Below are 17,056 nucleotides of genomic sequence, written 5' to 3'. Positions count from 1 at the left end.
GTAATTTCACAATTTTAAGTAGTAATATGTCTACTACAAAATGTAACATTCATGTGTTGCTGCTAATCACTAACAACACAGGCAAAACCCCTTAGTAGCCAGATTGACTTCAATTGTATCAGTAGGACAAAATAGATTACATAAACCAGATTGACTTGAGTTCAATCACTACTTAAGGTAAGCAAAAAACTTAGGAACAACCTAAGCTACACAAAATACAAAATCATGATGTAGACTATCCTGGCAATGTCTCTGGAGCTGGTTTAGACCTAATGGACTCTTGGGTAGGGATAATTGGCACTGAAGACTCACCTTCTGTACTCTTTTTGTTCTTCTTGTTGGCTCTGGTTTTTTCTCTTTTCTGTGGCTCTGATGCAGTTGCACATTGTTTGCCCCATCTCTTGTAACCCACTGTTCTATCAGTCATGAATTTTGGTTCAGGTGCATTTCCAACCCTTCTTAAACCTTCTCTGTAAACAACCCTTTGACTTGTAGTTTTTGGCTGCAAATAACAAGACAAAACATAACCATTTCTTACAACCATAACTTGCAACCACTAAGATAGTTAATGCACATAAATAACAGCAAGTCAACTTACATTTGTCATAAAAATGTTTGTTTCAAAGTCATTGTATACACCATATCCTCTAATAGGTTGTGTATGTATTCCTGGAATGTAAGTTGGAGTCTTTTGCACAACTGGATTCTTTCCCATAAATGTCCTAACTTTTTCAGCATACCTTCTAGGAGAGAGTACTGGATTGGTGACACCACTATTTGAGTGTGAGGTTTCACTCTGTTTACTGCTTTGTGCCCCATGTGTTGCTCTCACAAACTGAAAACAAATATTGGCATATCAATGAATCACAGCAAGTCAAAAAAAATTGTATACAAATATATGCATTAAATAACTTACTGGCAGTTTTGAAATTCTAGAAGGTTGATCCCCAGTTTGTTGTTGATGCTCCCTAGTGTGCTGTTGATCCCTATTCAAATTAGTATCACTTGATGGAGCTTGAGGGCACTTTTTCCTGTTATGGCCCTTCTGAAAACAGACTTGACAAGTCATGACTCTGCCCTTTCTGGATAATTTATAACCACTAGATGCTTCTCCATCTTCTTTTCTTCTATTTTTTGCAGGCCTGCCATGCATCTTTCTGAATGGAGGGGGCTGAGGTGGGTCATATGGAGTTTTTTTCCAAAATTTTCTCCCATTCATTGGTTGCATTAGATACATATATGCCTGTAAGTATGTTTCTTTCCTAAACCAATGGGAGATGTAATCTTCTGGATTACCATCTAGGTATGAAATGGCACAAACCGCATGAGGACAGTGTATACCTGTTAAATCAAACTGTCTACAAGGGCAAGTCCTGTTTTTCAGATTAAATGCATAGCTATCTCCAAGGTGCCCTATTTCAAAGCCATCACCCCCATTATATAAAACTTCACAATTACCACTCTGTAATTTGCTCTCATGCAGCTTTTTTCTTATCATATTCCCAAAATCACCAATCCATTTAGTTGCCAGATCTCTATTGGTATGCAACCTATTCATAACTAAAGATCTTATGTCTTCTAACATGGCAATGACATTCTTTGTTCTAGCTTCAATAATTTTACCATTAAAAGCCTCTATTAAATTGTTATCAACAATGTCACATTTTACCTCAGTTGTGAAGTAAGCTCTGCACCAGTGTCTAGGGTGAGTGATTAGCATGTCATCAAATCCCTTTTGTGTGAGTTGTCTCATTGCCTCCATGTTTTTGTTGAAATGAGGCATGTTGGAGGACTTGGCACACTTCCACCAAAGCTTTTGCAAATCTTCCCTCCTTCCATTCTTTTTCCTCCAGTTAGCATATAGGTGTCTTGCACAACACCTATGTTTTGCTCTAGGTAGCAAATCAGCTACTGAATCTAACAAGCCCTGCAAAACCAATTCACAGTACATAAATAACTAACAGCCCATAAATTCAATAACAGTCTATATAACTAACTAACAGTCCATATGTAATTGACATTTACCTTTTGTTAATCAGTGATAATAACCCATCCTGACCTAGATTGAGTCCAAGATCATCTGCAAGCAACTGGATGAACCAGTCCCATGTTTCTCTTCTTTCTGTGTCAACTAGAGCCCAAGCCACTGGAAACATTTGATTGTTTCCATCCCTCCCAACAGCTGCTAGAATCTCTCCTTTAACATTTCCTTTCAGAAAGCATCCATCTAGCCCAATCACCCTTCTACATCCATGTAGCAATCCTTTCTTCAAACAGTCAAAATTGATGTATAACCTCTGAAACATTGGCAAAGACTCAGGCAAAGGTCTTTCAACTTTCATAACAGCTGTGCTGCCAACATTTGATCTTCTAATCTCTTCAAGGTAATCCCATAACAATGTAAACTCTTCCTTAACCTCACCTTCAAGTATTAGATTTGCTTGAAAGACAGCCCTTTTTACTTTAGTTAAGCTCATGGCTAACCTAAGATCAGTTCTCATTAAGGATTGCAAGTCAACTAATCTCATGCGTGCAAGGGACTTGTATTTGCACAAGTAATTCTTAGCCAACCACTTAGTAGTCACTCTTCTATTCTTGAATGTAACCATGCAAGTATGCTCTGGATTGTAGGTCTTGACCAAAAATGCTTTGCTTTCTGTTTCCTCAGAAGCATAAATCTGAAAAGGGCATGAAGTCCTAACACATTTAGCCCTAACTTCCTTCTGTGTGTTTCTCACAAGCTTAAGCTCCCTTCTCTCTTGAATTGAAAATCTTACAAGAGCTTCTTTGAACTGATCTGGTCTAGTTAGTTTCATACCCAGACAAAAAGACAATTTATCTGCCTTACTTTTGAACAATGGATGTCTAGATCTTCTCCTTTGTGCATGATCACCATCTTCTTCATCTGTTGTGATTGGACTGTAACATTCATCCTCTTCCTATGAATCCCAATAATCAGTCCCACTTCCATCTTCCTCTAGATCTTGCTTTGTTGCTTCAGCTGAAGGTTCTGCCTCTTCATTGTTTTTGTAAGCTTTGATTTTATCTGCTAGCTGCTTCTTTTTCTCCTTGAAATCCCTCAAACTAACTCTAGATTCTACCAACTCATCATCAGAGGACATATAAGGACAGTCCAGAATTTCCTCATCAGAAGGCTCTTCCTCATCAGCTGCAATTCCATTACCTTCTGTAGCCTCAGTTCCACCACCTTCACTAGCAAAAATTCCTTCTGCATTTACCTCTGTAGCTGCAATTCCTTCACTCTCACTCCTATCTTTTTGCTGTCCATTATTACTATCATTAATATGTCCAACCCCCACATCTGTAAGCCTTATCTCATCTGCCTCTAGTGACTCAGTGTTAATGTCATTTATACCCTCAGTTATAGAGACATTACCTAAACTACCCTCACCAGTAACTGCATAATGCTCAGTGTACACCTCTACTGTTTTATGCTCTATTAATAACCTCACCAAGTCTGAAATTGACCACTCAGTTAACAGCCTCAACCCATGTGCTAAAGATTTCCCTGGGTATCTAAAGTGAATCTTGCTAATTTGTCTATTTCCTAGCAAGTTTTGTGTGATAATGGTGAAATTCGATAAAATAAACTTCTCTATATCAATATCCACATGCCACAATCTTCCCCCATCATAAACCTTTTGAATGCCTCGTAAGTCCCCAATAAAATAACCCCCCTAATATAGATCAATCACAGGCCTGCCACTAACAAATATAAAAATACACTTCAATAAATAATAAAAAAATGGGTGTAAAACAGAGTTCTACAATTTAATAATGAGTTTACAGAATCATCAAAGAATAAAGAAAAAAAATGTTAAATAACTTAATCACTGACAGAAATCACATACCTTGTCATTGTATGGTGATAATCATTCAGGAAATTTGCTTTAGATACGTAAATCAAGCACAACAATCGCGTTCTTCAAACCCCTTTTCCAATCTTGATAGTTTCTTGCTCTTGATTTCAATCTTGATCGTCGCACAAATTCACAGTAATTTTTTCCCTCAATTTTAACCTAATTTTTTAACTTCATGTAACTCAGTTCCGTTTTGACAGATGAAGGGCAAATTAGGTCATTTCCGTGATCACGTGACTGTCACATGTGTTCATTTCATTTAATAAATATCATAATTCCATGTCATTAGTATTACCCTCTGTCTTTTAGCCATGTCATACTCCACATCACCATTTCTGTCAGAAACCGGAAATAACAACCAACTTGTAAGTTTTTAACAAGTTCACTTACTCGGTCGTTATAAATTTTTGTTCAAACACCTAAATGTAATTTTTTTTAAAGTTGAGACACCAAAAGTATATTAAACCCTTTTATTTTTTGCAGAAATTCCTCAACTTTTTAAAATACTTTTCATTCCTACCTTTTTATATTCGTCATTCCTATTTTATTCCTATGTTATATCTAGCCTATTGTATTTCTATTACACTGAATAATTTCACCCCATTTTTTTCTTTTTCATTTCTCACAACGGTTATCTAATTAATTACGATTTCTAACACCACAACTTTCTTAACTGTTCTTCATCTTCTTCATAATTCCCTACATTTTATCCATTGCCTCCTTAAATCTCTCCTTTACTTGTTTATTATCTCTATAATTTCTCCTTTTTTTATCTATTTTCATTGTTATTACACTCCACGCTTCTGATACTCAAGCTAAAATCAAAACCGAATGTATGAGGAACAAGACCGTTGCAATGAAAGCTCCAAAAACTACAAAAGTAAAATCAATTGGAGAATTTTCAATTCGTCGATCTCCTATCTTTTTGAATATGAGACATGATTTATTTCGGTTATCAAAGAAGAAGAAAGGCATTTGCATCAATTAATCGGAGAAATCTGGTCTTAAGGTCTACTTTTTTTCTTTACTAATTTATTCAGGATTCATTGTTTGTCTATTTTAGGTTTCCTCAACATTTATGCTATACTTATTAAATTTTTAATTGTTATCTTTTGTTGTTTTGAATTTTTTTTATATGACTGTATTATGTTACATCATTTTAGTTTATATCTTGATCATGCTTATAAAGTATTTAATTTTGATTTTTTTTTTTAAGTTATGTATTTTGTTAAATCACTATTTTGTTATCTTTTAGGTTTAGATTCTTTATTTCATGTTTTAATGAACTATTTTAACCTGTATTTTATATAACTGCATATTTTTACAAATTTATTTGTTCTTTCAATTTTTATGTGTACATTTTCAGTTTTATTATTTTGTGTATTTTTTGGTTCATATATTGTTGACATTGAGTTTTTTTTTTAAAATCTGTTCATGTTTTAAGAAACTGTTTTAATCTTTGTATAACTATATATTTTTGTAGATTTGCTTGTTCTTTTAGTTTTTTTTTTTAACATTTTCAATTTCATTATTTTGTGTATTATTTGGTTCTTATATTGTTAACATTAAGATTTTTTTTTAAATTTGTTTATATTTTAATGAACTGTTTTAACCTTTATTAAATATAGCTATATATTTTTGCATATTTGTTCTTTCAACTTTTATGTTTACATTTTCAGTTTCATTATTTTATGTATTTTTTGGTTCATATATTGTTGAAATTAAGTTTTTTGAAATCTGACAGTTTTCAGTTTTATTTTTATACAGCTATGGCAGTTCAAAGTTAAACGGGAAGCTCGTCTTCACTCTTAAATTGACACGTGCATGTCGTATGATGTTATTTCTGAGATCAAGTTGACTATTAATCCTGGTGAATTGGAAAAATTCAGGAAGTGTTGCTTTGGATACTTTATTGATATTTCTGATATTAAAATGCAAAATCAAATTATACATTGTTTATAATTGAGGAAGATTGATAAATTAAACAAGTCTTAGATATGGTTTGAAATTAGCGGTCATATGTTGAAATTTAGTATCGAAGAGTTTGCTTTAGTGTCGGGTTTAGATTTTCAAGGTCATAGTAGTTAGTATGGTTATCCAAAAGTTTCAAATGGTCTTTATGATAAGTATTTCAGCGGGTTGCAATCAGTTTCTAAACAAACCGTTTGTGATTTGTTTAAGTCTAGGCGTTGGGAGTCGGAGGAGGACGGTTCTAAGATTGCATTTATGCATTTTTTGCATAACTCTTTGATAGTTTCACCAAAAACTACTCGTATTCCTTTGAAGGACTTTGACGTAGTAGATTCTCCCGATTTGAATGACTATCCATGGGGTATTGATGTCTTCAAGAGTACGTTTGATTATTTTACAACTAATTCTGTTCTTACTAAGGCGGTTTGAAGTATGAAGCCAATATGTAAAAACTATCGCCTCCTAGTTTTCCATACGTACTCCAGTGTTGGTTTTACAAGGGCTGCCCAAAAGCCAAAAGTACCTTTGTTCAGTTGGTGAATGAAACTACTATCCCCCGCATTTTGAGGTGACAAACTTTCTTTTTTGAAAAATACATTCCAGTTGATAAATAATTATTTGTTGAAATTGCGTCTGATGAGATCTGTACATTTTTAAATATTAAATTTACTGTTTCTTATGTGTTCATAGATGGTTTATATTTGGTTTACATCTGGTTTATGTGTTATAGGTAATTTTCCAATCTATTATTCCAACGCCGGCAGAAAAGAATGAACTTCATTTAGGTGACTTTTTCAAAAAAACAAATAAGGGTAAGGGTAAGAGTAAGGCTACTGATAATTTGGATGTTAGTGAAAAAGTTGGAAATCAGAGAAGTTATTGTCCAGCATTTGATATATTGAAGGACTCTGCACCAACGTCGAACACTTTGGACTTATGTGTTATGTAAGAGAAGTTAGAATCTCTAATGGCTGGTCAGAAGATAATGCAGGCTGATATCTCATAATTTAAACTCTTTTTGACTTCCTAATTTTTTAAAATCTTGACGGTTGTGAATTCGTTAAATGCAAATCTTAATCTTACTGGTGATTCAAAAAAGGTAATATATTCTGATTTTTATGTTTAGTAATTTTATCACTTAGTTTTACGCTTTTATGTTATTTAAATAGCTAAGCTTTTGTCATTTATTATCTTACTGCTTTGTTCTAATTACAGGCTGATAGAGTTGTTGATTGGGAGATAGGTGTCTCATCTTCTCGAGATGACAATGAAAGTGATCACGATATGTTATATTCTAGCGGTAGAACTTTTCAACCTGAAGATTTTGTGGATACCGAAAATATTGATTTTGATGAATTTGAACCGGTTCTAAAGGTTCAGTAAAATATAATGTATGTTATTTCATATTATGGTTTTGTAACTTGATATGAAACTAATATGAACTTCATATCTGTATCAAGTTAGCAAAAAACAGGAAGCTTCAGCTAGCATGCAGACAACAAGTTTTGTGAAATAAGAAAATATTAATTTTCTTGCGGAGGAGAGTTCAAAAAAGGATAGTGTTAATGCTAGTTTTGTAGGATCCGGACAAGGAGTGGAAGATTTTATTGATGCTCAAAAAGTAACGGTTGATAAAGAAATCGATAATAAATCTGTTTCTAACGATGAAAACGACAAGGGTGAGTCTTCTAATTAAGAAGAAGGTGATGAAAAAATTGAATATGTAGATTTGGTTTATGAGAAGGCTGTTAATAAGGGCAACGATGACGGTGACGATCCTTGTCTTCTTGTTCTCACTGAACACGTTGAGAATGTGGTTGAGGAGAAAATCGATGTCATTCAATCTGGTGATGATAATGAAGTTTCAAATGTTGGTAATATTGAACCTGTCGGTTGCTCTAAGGATGTCGAAAAGTAGTGCTGGGATCGATCTTATTTATGATGTCGCGATTCAGGAAAACATGGACGCTGATGTTGTTCTCTTTTTGATTGCTAAGGTATATTTAATATTTTGAAATTAAATTATTTGTTTAATTTGTTTAATTTTTATATTTTCAATTTAATAAGTTCCGCATCAAGTGATTTTAAAATCTCCAGCGTGCACTTTAATATAAGACTGCATATATCAGACTATCCAAAATGCGATGAATTCCATTGCTAAATTGATATCTAAGGAGGTACATTTTTTCTTTAATTACTATTTGTAGTTTAACTTCACATATTATGGTTTACATTAGGTATAAGTAAAGTTGATATCAAGTTACTTATTATGTTTTCTCTTATATTTTTGGTAGGTTGATTATGTCGAAGCAAATTTCGGTATTGAATCTATAAATCTTGATCTTATCACTCCAGTAGTTCCTTCTAAGAAGATTGTAAAACCTAGTTTTTTTGCTGAAGTCTCCTTTTTGAATGATTTTGAAATTTCTTCAGTTTCCATTAGATGTTAGTAAACAATAGTCAGCTTGAAAATTGCTAGAAGAACATTCTAAAGGCTTCAAATTTGTATCACAACTTATTTTATATATATCATTATTTTATTTAAGTTCATTTATTTAACAGAAGGATCTGATAGTTTACATAATTAAAAACTAAGGAACCATTAAATAGATTTTTGAAATAAGGAGTATAAAATTGTTAATTATAATATATTTTAGGTACCTCAGCGTAATTTGCCCATTTTATTATAAAAAATTGCATTATTATCTTATTTAATATGTTTTTTTAAAATATTATTTTCCCTTTTTCTCAATAAAATTGTCTACTTTCATATTATCACACAATTTAAAAAAAAAAACACAATGAATATTAACAATTTCTATAAAAAAAATTCTACTTTTTCAAAATACTCTTATTTAATATAGTCATAAAAATTTCATTTACTTGTAAATAGCAATAAATAGTTTAGTATTAGGTTTTGAATAGGGACAATATGAAAAAAAATTAAAAATTGTTATTTTACTAGAAGTGGATAAGAATTTTGAAAAAAAATATAAAAAAAAATGAACAATTCTATCGAGACAGGAAAGTATTACATTATACCTCTATTGTTCCAAAGTGATGTGCATTTTAAGGCAACCACAAATATTAAAGTTACAAAAATAGTGAAAAGTTAAGGACCTCATTATATGCATAGTACAAGGGTTTCTAGATGGGATTAGTCTTTTATTTTTTGGCAAAATTCATACCAAAATCCATGTACTATACCGTTTTTGTTAAAAAAATCCTTTTATTATTTTTTTGTTCTTTTAATTCCTTTACTTATCTAATTTTTGATTTTGAGGTTACTTTGTGTGATTGGAGGACAAAAAATTACAAGTAGAGGGATTAATTTTTTTTTTAAAAAAAAAGCCTAAATCAAAAATTTGGTAAATAAAGAGACGGAAAGAACAAAAAAATAATATAACTTCCTGAACAAGTAGTATGAGACCTCTAGATAGATTTAACCTTATTTTTTTAACCAATGATATTCCATCACACAATTACATAACGGCAAATTGAGCAAACAAGCCTAAGTTTGTTCTCTACTCTTTTAGAAACAGTTCGTTACACCCTTTAACTTTGAATATAATCTAATTTGTAAATTTGATAATCATGTCAAATTCTAATTACATTCAAATTAGATGCTACCATATGCATCATATAATGGTTGCTATTATCAACATATGCAAGAGTTTGCGTTCAACCATTATTAACCTTAAGTAGTCTTTTCCTCCCTAAACAACAAAACAATGATCTTAAATTAGCTTTTACGACACACATAATGATTGAGGCTATGTAAAAGAAAGAAGAAGCGCGAAAAGAAAAACGGACCATCTATCAATTATGACCTTTAATGGTTGTACTTGAAAGAACGCGATGAACATGCAGAAACGATGATAGCTCATTTGGTGACTTCTTTGAGGTGTCGATCTTTCTGCTTTGATGTGAGGCATTTGATTGGCTAATCATATGGATCATCTAAAAGCACGCCAATGCTTGTAAGAATCTGCTGCTGATTGAATGTATAATGCACGGAAAGGGCTGAAGAGTGAACGGATCTGAATTTCCACTATGCAGCTTATCATTTACTCAGACAAAACATTATAATAGTTCGAGTCACACCTTGGCATAACCTCAATTTTCAGCTACACGAGATTGCTTATATTCTTGCTTATTCTGCAGGCCACATTCAAGTCTTATCGCTTCCATGAGCTCAAACGACACAGCAACTTGTGACCTGTTTTCCCCAGGGACTGATGTTTTACCTGCATCTTGGGCATTCTTCTTACCCTTGTAACGCTGTTCATCAAATGCTCCCCAGCCGCGGTAGAGAATGATTTTGGTAGGCTCCTGGGAGACCAAAACTCCGCCAGTAGCTTGCTGTTATAGGAAAAATGTATTAACACTTCATCCTTTTGTTCAAGTTTGAGATAAACAATTAATATTTCCATAAAATAAAAAGAAAGGGAACTTGTAAAACTCCCTCTGTCACATTTCCTTTTACAACAGATTAAGAGAACATTTATTACTTTTGTCTTTTTATGTATTTTCATGTTTTGCCCCCGATAATGGGATTTTCCATAAGCCTTCTTTTGAAATGACTAATAGAAAGATAAAAAGAGAAGTTCAACATAAAAATACTCTAAAAATAGAAATGAGACTTTGGGACATCCCAAAATGGCAAATGAGACTTCTAAAATGGGACGGACGGAGTACAATTTTTCAAGTTTATAAAAGAAAAGGTTGACCGCAAATTGTAAGGTACAGACCTCGAGCTGGAAAACCACTTCCTGCACTGAAGTTCCTTTGGCTCTGCCTTTAACATTTACTATAGCAAGAGGATAGTTTTTAAAGTGAGCTTTGATTACTTTTGCAACACCTGTCACAATGTTGCTCCTCCCTGAAAAGGATTAGCAGGTAGCAGAGTGGTTAAATGAGTTCTCGCGATAATGTTCAATTAAATAGAATTAAGGAAAATAAAAAGTAGAAGAGAGCTATCAACTAGAAAACAAAAGGAAAACTATTAACTACGTAAAATTCGAGAGGTTCAGGCAGCCGATGCATCCACAGGTGCTAGCATCCATTGTAAGAGTTATTACTGAACCATTTATTCAATTTAATTTTTCATAATTTGATCTGAGTGATCTATATTGTCAGAATATATCTGTATGAAAAATAAACAGCATAGTTCAGAGTTGTGCAACTTCTTATTCTATGTTTTTTACTTTTTTTTCCAAAGAGATCAGCTCCTTATTTTGTTTCATTCATTGAAAGAAAAACAACATTTATCAATAGATAATAATCTTTCAGTAAACGAAAAGCCAAGTAAAATTTAATTGTCAATCATCAACATAAACTGAAAAATGGTAATAGATTACAAAGTTTCATTTGTGTATGAAAATAAATCAGATAGTCCAGGGGCATATAAAAGTGTAATTCTCTCTATTAGATCTGCAAAGTTCAAAAACAGCAAGCAAGTGGATTCAGCAAAATAGATACGAATAAAACAACATAAAGAGAAAACAGAAGTACCTACGGCAAGCACTGGGCGCTTCTTCATCTTGAGGGCTTGCTTTCTTAACATAAGCCTGTCTTTATTCGAAAGATGAATAGTACTGGAAGGCATCCGATTCTCCTCTTTTGCCGACACTGAATTTTCCAACACACTTGATTCTAAAGTTGATCTCACTATCTTATTTTTTGGCACACGATGCTCAGCACTAACAAGGGGAGAAAATCCCTCTTCCTCTAGCTGAAATCCTCATGAATAATACTGGGTCAAAAGCTACAAGCAGAATGAAATACAAGCCAAACATGGAAGGGGCTCTAGATATATTACCTTGGAATTAGAAAAAGGCGTTGAGTCAACAGCTACACCATTTACAGCAGCGAATTGGTTTGCATGATTCACTGATTCTGATGAAAACTCAGATTCGACTTTACCAATATCAACCCCATCAAATTGCAAAGAAGGATCCGTTTGATTAGTCTGTTCAGCAGGTTGTATGCTGTTTACTGGTGCATGACTTCCCTCACTCGCTGATTCAGAAAATGGTGCAGGTTCACTTTCACCAGTCCCATTTATATCCAATAGCTGAGACACATCAACTTGATTAGTCTTTTGCAGCTCACTGTATGCCGTGTACTAATGGATATAAGGGATCATCTCAGTTCATCAACAACAAATTTGTCTCTAGTCTTTAGGTAATTATTTCACATGCTATTAGATGCTCCTTACATTACAAAATACATGAAAAGAACAAAAGAATTAAGTTTTGAAAGGTGTAAACATTCCGCAGCATCTTTCTTTATATGTGGTTTATACTGCCTGTGAACTAAGTGTGACTATTAGAAAACAATTTGATTTTTCTTTTTAAATCAATTTTGAAAATTTTCAACTTTATAGGACCAAAACTGCAGAAAGATGTAACTGAGTCTATTAGAGAACAATTTGATTTTTCTTTTTAAATCAAATTTGAATATTTTCAACTTTAAAAGACCAAAACTGCGGGAAAATGTAATCGAGTGTTACTAAAACCTTTTTTTCAATTCAAGTAACTTAGTGAAACACTGCTTACCACTACATTCTCATTCTCGTTATAGTGGGAAGGAATGTCTGAACACGAGTGATTATCAGAATACTGATCAGAGTCTGATCTCACATGTATAGCTGACTCGATGCTGCCTATCTCATCTTCAACCTAGATAATAACAATAAATTTGGGTCAAATTGGCACAAAAAAATCTACATATTGATCATATAGAGATATTTGAAGTTCAAAACAAGAAATATAATATAGAGAGATGGTAAGCTTTACCTCGTCAGATGATTGCTTGTTGCGGGCTTCCTCATCCTTAGCCTGGTTGAAAATAGTATTCATCAATTTTATTTGGCAAAAGTTTTAACAGGATTAAATGAAAGAAGATACCAAACAAGAAGTCTCCAAAAATTAAGGAAATAGCTTACCAATTCAAGCTTCAAGTCGTTTATATTTCTGGTAAGCCTCAAAACATGAAGTTTCAAAGACTGCGTCGAGAAAAAACACAGCAACAAAGTGAGCAGTTACCAAGTTGCATATAATCAGATTCTGAGACATTCTGGAAGTTATGGCATTGCTCAGATACACAATTACAGTACATGCATCCACAATCACAAGCGTGTGAGCAACTAGCTCCTCAGACATCCTCGCAAAAAGAATATCTTTTATCTTTGTGAAATGGTAAAATTCTGATGCAAAGTCACTCTAGTTCTATATTGCATGTAAAAATATAGCAAGACAACGGATGTTGTTCACAAGGCATGGCAATTGAATAATGGGCAACTACATAAATTCATAATGAATCTCAAATGGACAAGCCTACTAATCAAAGACATGAAGTTTCAAAGACTGCGTCGAGAAAAAACACAAAGCAACAAAATGAGCTGTTACCAAGTTGCATATAATCAGATTTTGAGACATTGTGGAAGTTATTGCATTGCTCAGATACAAAATTACAATACAAGCCATCCACGATCGCAAGCGTGTGAGCAACTAGCTCCTCAGACATCCTCGCAAAAAGAATGTCTTTTGTCGTTGTGAAATGGTAAAATTCTGATGCAAAGTCACTCTAGTTCTTTATTGCAAGTAAAAATATAGCAAGACAACGGATGTTGTTCACAAGGCATGGCAATTGGATAATGGGCAACCACATAAACTCAAAATTCATAATGAATCTCAAATGGACAAGCCTACTAATCAAAGACATGTTAGTACATGCAAGCTATTCCACAAATGCAAGATTGTGACAAGCCTACAAATCAAAGACACACAAACTATGCCACAGATGTAAGCTTGGGCAACTACATACGGCTGATATATAAGTCAATTTTACCTGACGTCGTTGTGCCTCTTTAGAGCGCTTCAATGCTTCCTTCTTACCCAGGAGAGTTGGAGGCCTCAAACGAGCAGGGCGCTGATAATTCTTTCCACGATATACAACAATAGCATAACCCTTGCTGACTATTTCCACTGCAACTAGTATACCACCACTTTCTGCTTCTAGGGTCTGTGCCATTTCATGAACAGCTTTTAAACTTCTCTCATTACTTATTATTTTAACAAGCTCCCTATACTTCCAATGAAGATGCATATTTTCAACTGTTCCATCAAAAACCCCCCGTCTACCTGATAGGAAAAAAAAATATCAGGGCCCGCGCTGGCAGGAGATATAGGTACTGATAGGTCAAGGAACATTTTCTTGATTCTAATGAAATAAAAGAAATTGTCGAGCTGTCTCATAGAGATCAAAATCATTGCATCACGAGATGTAACGCACCCATTAATAAGAAGGGCTTCATTTTCAAACCAATCTTCCTCAGCATATATCTTTCCTCTTCAGTGATACCCTCTTTATCTATTTCTGGCTGTTGAGGCAGCTCTGAATTTTCTATTTCTGCTAAAAGTTTTTCTGCTTGTGCTTTCTTTTCCAATGCCTGTCAAAACATGCCGCATACTTTAGCAATAAGAGTTTGCAAGAGTCAATTTAGCAAATTCACAAAACCTTACCACAGACAATCTAATGCTGGTCCTCTTAATAGCAGCTTCAGTCGACTTTAGCTTCCGTTCTTCAGACAGATCATAATTCTGGTCATTAATACCACGAATTTCATTTTTAGAACGAGAAGTTGTAGTACTATCTACAGTGACCTCAGCCTCTTTTTCTGTTTCTTCTGATGTGCTGTGGTCTCTCTTCTCTTTATCCACAGCAAACACAAGCTTTCTTCGCTCTTTTATAGCATAAGAAACTGCAGATGGAAGGAAATCCTTTCCCCTATACAACACAATAAATTCTCTATCTCGCGAAAGTAGAACTCCACCAGTCAGCCACTGCAACAAAACATTTATAGCTTAATAGGTGCTGAGAATTTCATTTAAATGGTTTGCAATGTATTGAATTGTAACATGCTCTTACAAAATAAGCACCTACAATTTAATGTTAAAATTTTATAACTTTTTATGGCTATAAGAAAATTGCAACTGTTGCAGTTGCGGGTGCTAGTACATGATTAATGCAGCAAGTCAAAATGGAAATTCCACTGCACACTAGATAATCTTTGTCATGTGATTTTCTCCAAAAATAAAACCAAAACTTAAAAAGATATTCATGGTTGGAACATGAGTCCAAGCAGTAACAACTTCAATCAACATAACAGAGACCTGGGAAATATATAGCTTTAACTTAGATTAGCCAAAAATGTTCTTATATTGCACTTTCTAAGCACAAATAAATACTGCATCCTGGCCGTACACCTATTAGAACTCTAGAAAATCTAAGTATGGATGACGTTAATAACATCAATTAAGCGAATCATAATATAATAAACAACTACCTTCATTTTCAATCAGGCCTTGTGTTTTAATTTAGCAATAGCTCCAGAACAAACTACTACAGCAAACTCCATTGTGGAAACACCAAAATTTCGGCAGCAGAATTGATACCATTTGAAATCATGATTCTTCTGAACTACACTAACCTTTAACTCTTCAGCCATCAGCTGACTATTAGTGTTCTGTACTCCTCTCTTTACTGCAATTTTAGCAATCTCACATTTTTCCCAAAGTTTAACAATTGCAGCAGCCAGTCCTTGATGTTTCCGATTTCTACCTGATTAATTCAAGAAGGTAAGTACTCAAATGTTATATCACAAGATTACAATTTGTAGAATCAAAAATTTATTTTACCTAATGCAAAATGGCAAGGCAAGGGCCGTCCTAGTCTCTTTAATGTGGTCATTTCATCATTTGTCAGAATAGGCTTGACACCATAAGGAAGAAGGCGGAATGGTTTCTGGTATCCAGGTACAACAGCAGGAAGAAGATCAGCATCAATCGGAAGAGGCTCATATCCCCACCAATCATTAAAACGCGGGCCCAGTCCTTCTAACAAACTGTCAGCCTCTTCAGCAAGTTGTGCCTCACCTGGCAGTTGAAATCGCACTCTATTCACTACACCAACACCTTGTATCAAAGCTGGCCTAACTGTTTTATGATCTACTCCAGTTGATGAGCTCTCCACTTTATCACCCTCATTAGACTTATCTCCATCTTGTGCAACATTAATGGAGGTATCAGTTGCAGTAGTACCACCCGATACGAAGTAAGGATATTTATAATTAACACCCCTATACAGGACAATCTTAGTCCCAACCCTCCAAACAACCAAGCCTCCAGTTTTTCTCTGCAAATATTATAATGATACATTATGAGTATAACTCATAAACCAATGGCAAGCAAGCGTTTAGTACAAATCTCTAAGTAAACGATCATAAACTAAAATATCTATGGCCTTATTGGAATGCAAGAATCCAATTGGCAAATTTTAATTAAAGTTAAAACTCTTCCGATTTTAATATTAAAAAAACAAAATGTGACTAAAATTGCTTAAAAGCTTTCTCACCTCCAATAAATCATGAGTCCTTTTCATATTAAATCTACAAATATCCTCACAAACAATCTTCACAACTTCACTTCTCCTCCACCTCTCATGAATCCCATTCACAATCCCCTCCGTAATTCCAGCTTTTCCGACTTTCAACTTCCTCTTCTCCGCAATCCCAACTGTCGTCAATCTCCTCAACTCTGCCTCACTTAAACTCAATTCCGCCAAAGTCGGAACCTTCACCTTCCCCTTCCCCTTCTCCTCTCTTTTCCTCTCCTCTTTCTCTTCCTCCGCTTTCTTCCTAAGCTCATGATACCTCACTATGGCATTACCCGAACCCGGCCTGGGGACCGGGTTCTCAGGCGTGCTCCAGCTCGGGTCAAGCGTGTGCCCAACTCGGTACTTGGCTAATTGATTGGGTAAAGGGATAAAGATTTCACCTTCAGAAGCTTTTGTTTCAGCTTCCGTGGTCGAGTTTAGGGTTTTGGGTTTAGGATTTTGCTCGGTTGTGTAGCCGAGAGAGCGGAGTTTTTCAGCTATTCGTTGGATTGCAGAGTGAGTGCGAGTTTGGGAATTGAAAGTGGAGCAATGGACGATGAAATTGGGTTTGAAATTGGTTCTTGATTTTAATGGATTTTGGAGAATTAGGGTTTTGGGAATTGGGGAAAATGGAGAAAGATAGGGTTTAGTTGGGGATGGTGAAAGCAGCATTTCATTACAGAACTCAGAGATAGGGAAGTGAAGATGGTGAGTGGCGGTTAGTTTAGTTAGCTCTAGTAGTCTCTAACTGTCTATCTTCACTC

The 17,056-nt window shown here is 34.4% G+C and overlaps 2 protein-coding genes across 6 annotated transcripts; both read right to left on the bottom strand.

Moving 5' to 3' along the window:
• Positions 1 to 2,021: 2,021 nt before the first annotated feature.
• On the bottom strand, positions 2,022 to 2,816 carry LOC126672252 (uncharacterized). The gene has a single exon (XM_050366201.1). The coding sequence runs from the start codon at positions 2,814 to 2,816 to the stop codon at positions 2,022 to 2,024; it is 795 nt and encodes a 264-aa protein (XP_050222158.1).
• A 6,590-nt stretch (positions 2,817 to 9,406) lies between these two features.
• LOC126673952 (CRM-domain containing factor CFM2, chloroplastic) lies at positions 9,407 to 17,056 on the bottom strand. Of its 5 annotated transcripts, XR_007639394.2 has the most exons (14): positions 16,272 to 17,055; positions 15,557 to 16,052; positions 15,349 to 15,479; positions 14,381 to 14,701; positions 14,151 to 14,307; positions 13,707 to 13,999; positions 12,802 to 12,861; positions 12,653 to 12,694; positions 12,413 to 12,535; positions 11,674 to 11,979; positions 11,367 to 11,586; positions 10,604 to 10,734; positions 9,666 to 10,214; positions 9,407 to 9,568 (listed from the first exon to the last, which is right to left on the bottom strand). XR_007639394.2 is itself a non-coding variant. In XM_050368289.2 (13 exons), exons 1-13 carry the CDS (start codon positions 16,962 to 16,964, stop codon positions 9,969 to 9,971), a joined length of 3,219 nt encoding a protein of 1,072 aa, XP_050224246.1. In that variant the 5' UTR covers positions 16,965 to 17,055; the 3' UTR covers positions 9,407 to 9,968. The 5 variants fall into 5 exon arrangements, 3 of the variants coding, with proteins under 3 accessions (XP_050224246.1, XP_050224247.1, XP_050224250.1); XM_050368289.2 differs by having other exon boundaries at positions 9,407 to 10,214; XM_050368290.2 differs by having other exon boundaries at positions 9,407 to 10,214; positions 11,674 to 11,928; positions 16,272 to 17,053.

The sequence above is a fragment of the Mercurialis annua genome, linkage group LG3, assembly GCF_937616625.2.
Source record: "Mercurialis annua linkage group LG3, ddMerAnnu1.2, whole genome shotgun sequence".
In the NCBI taxonomy this organism is placed as follows: Eukaryota; Viridiplantae; Streptophyta; class Magnoliopsida; order Malpighiales; family Euphorbiaceae; genus Mercurialis; species Mercurialis annua.
Note: the sequence above shows the minus strand (reverse complement) of the source record. Positions and strands in the feature narration are given on the sequence as shown.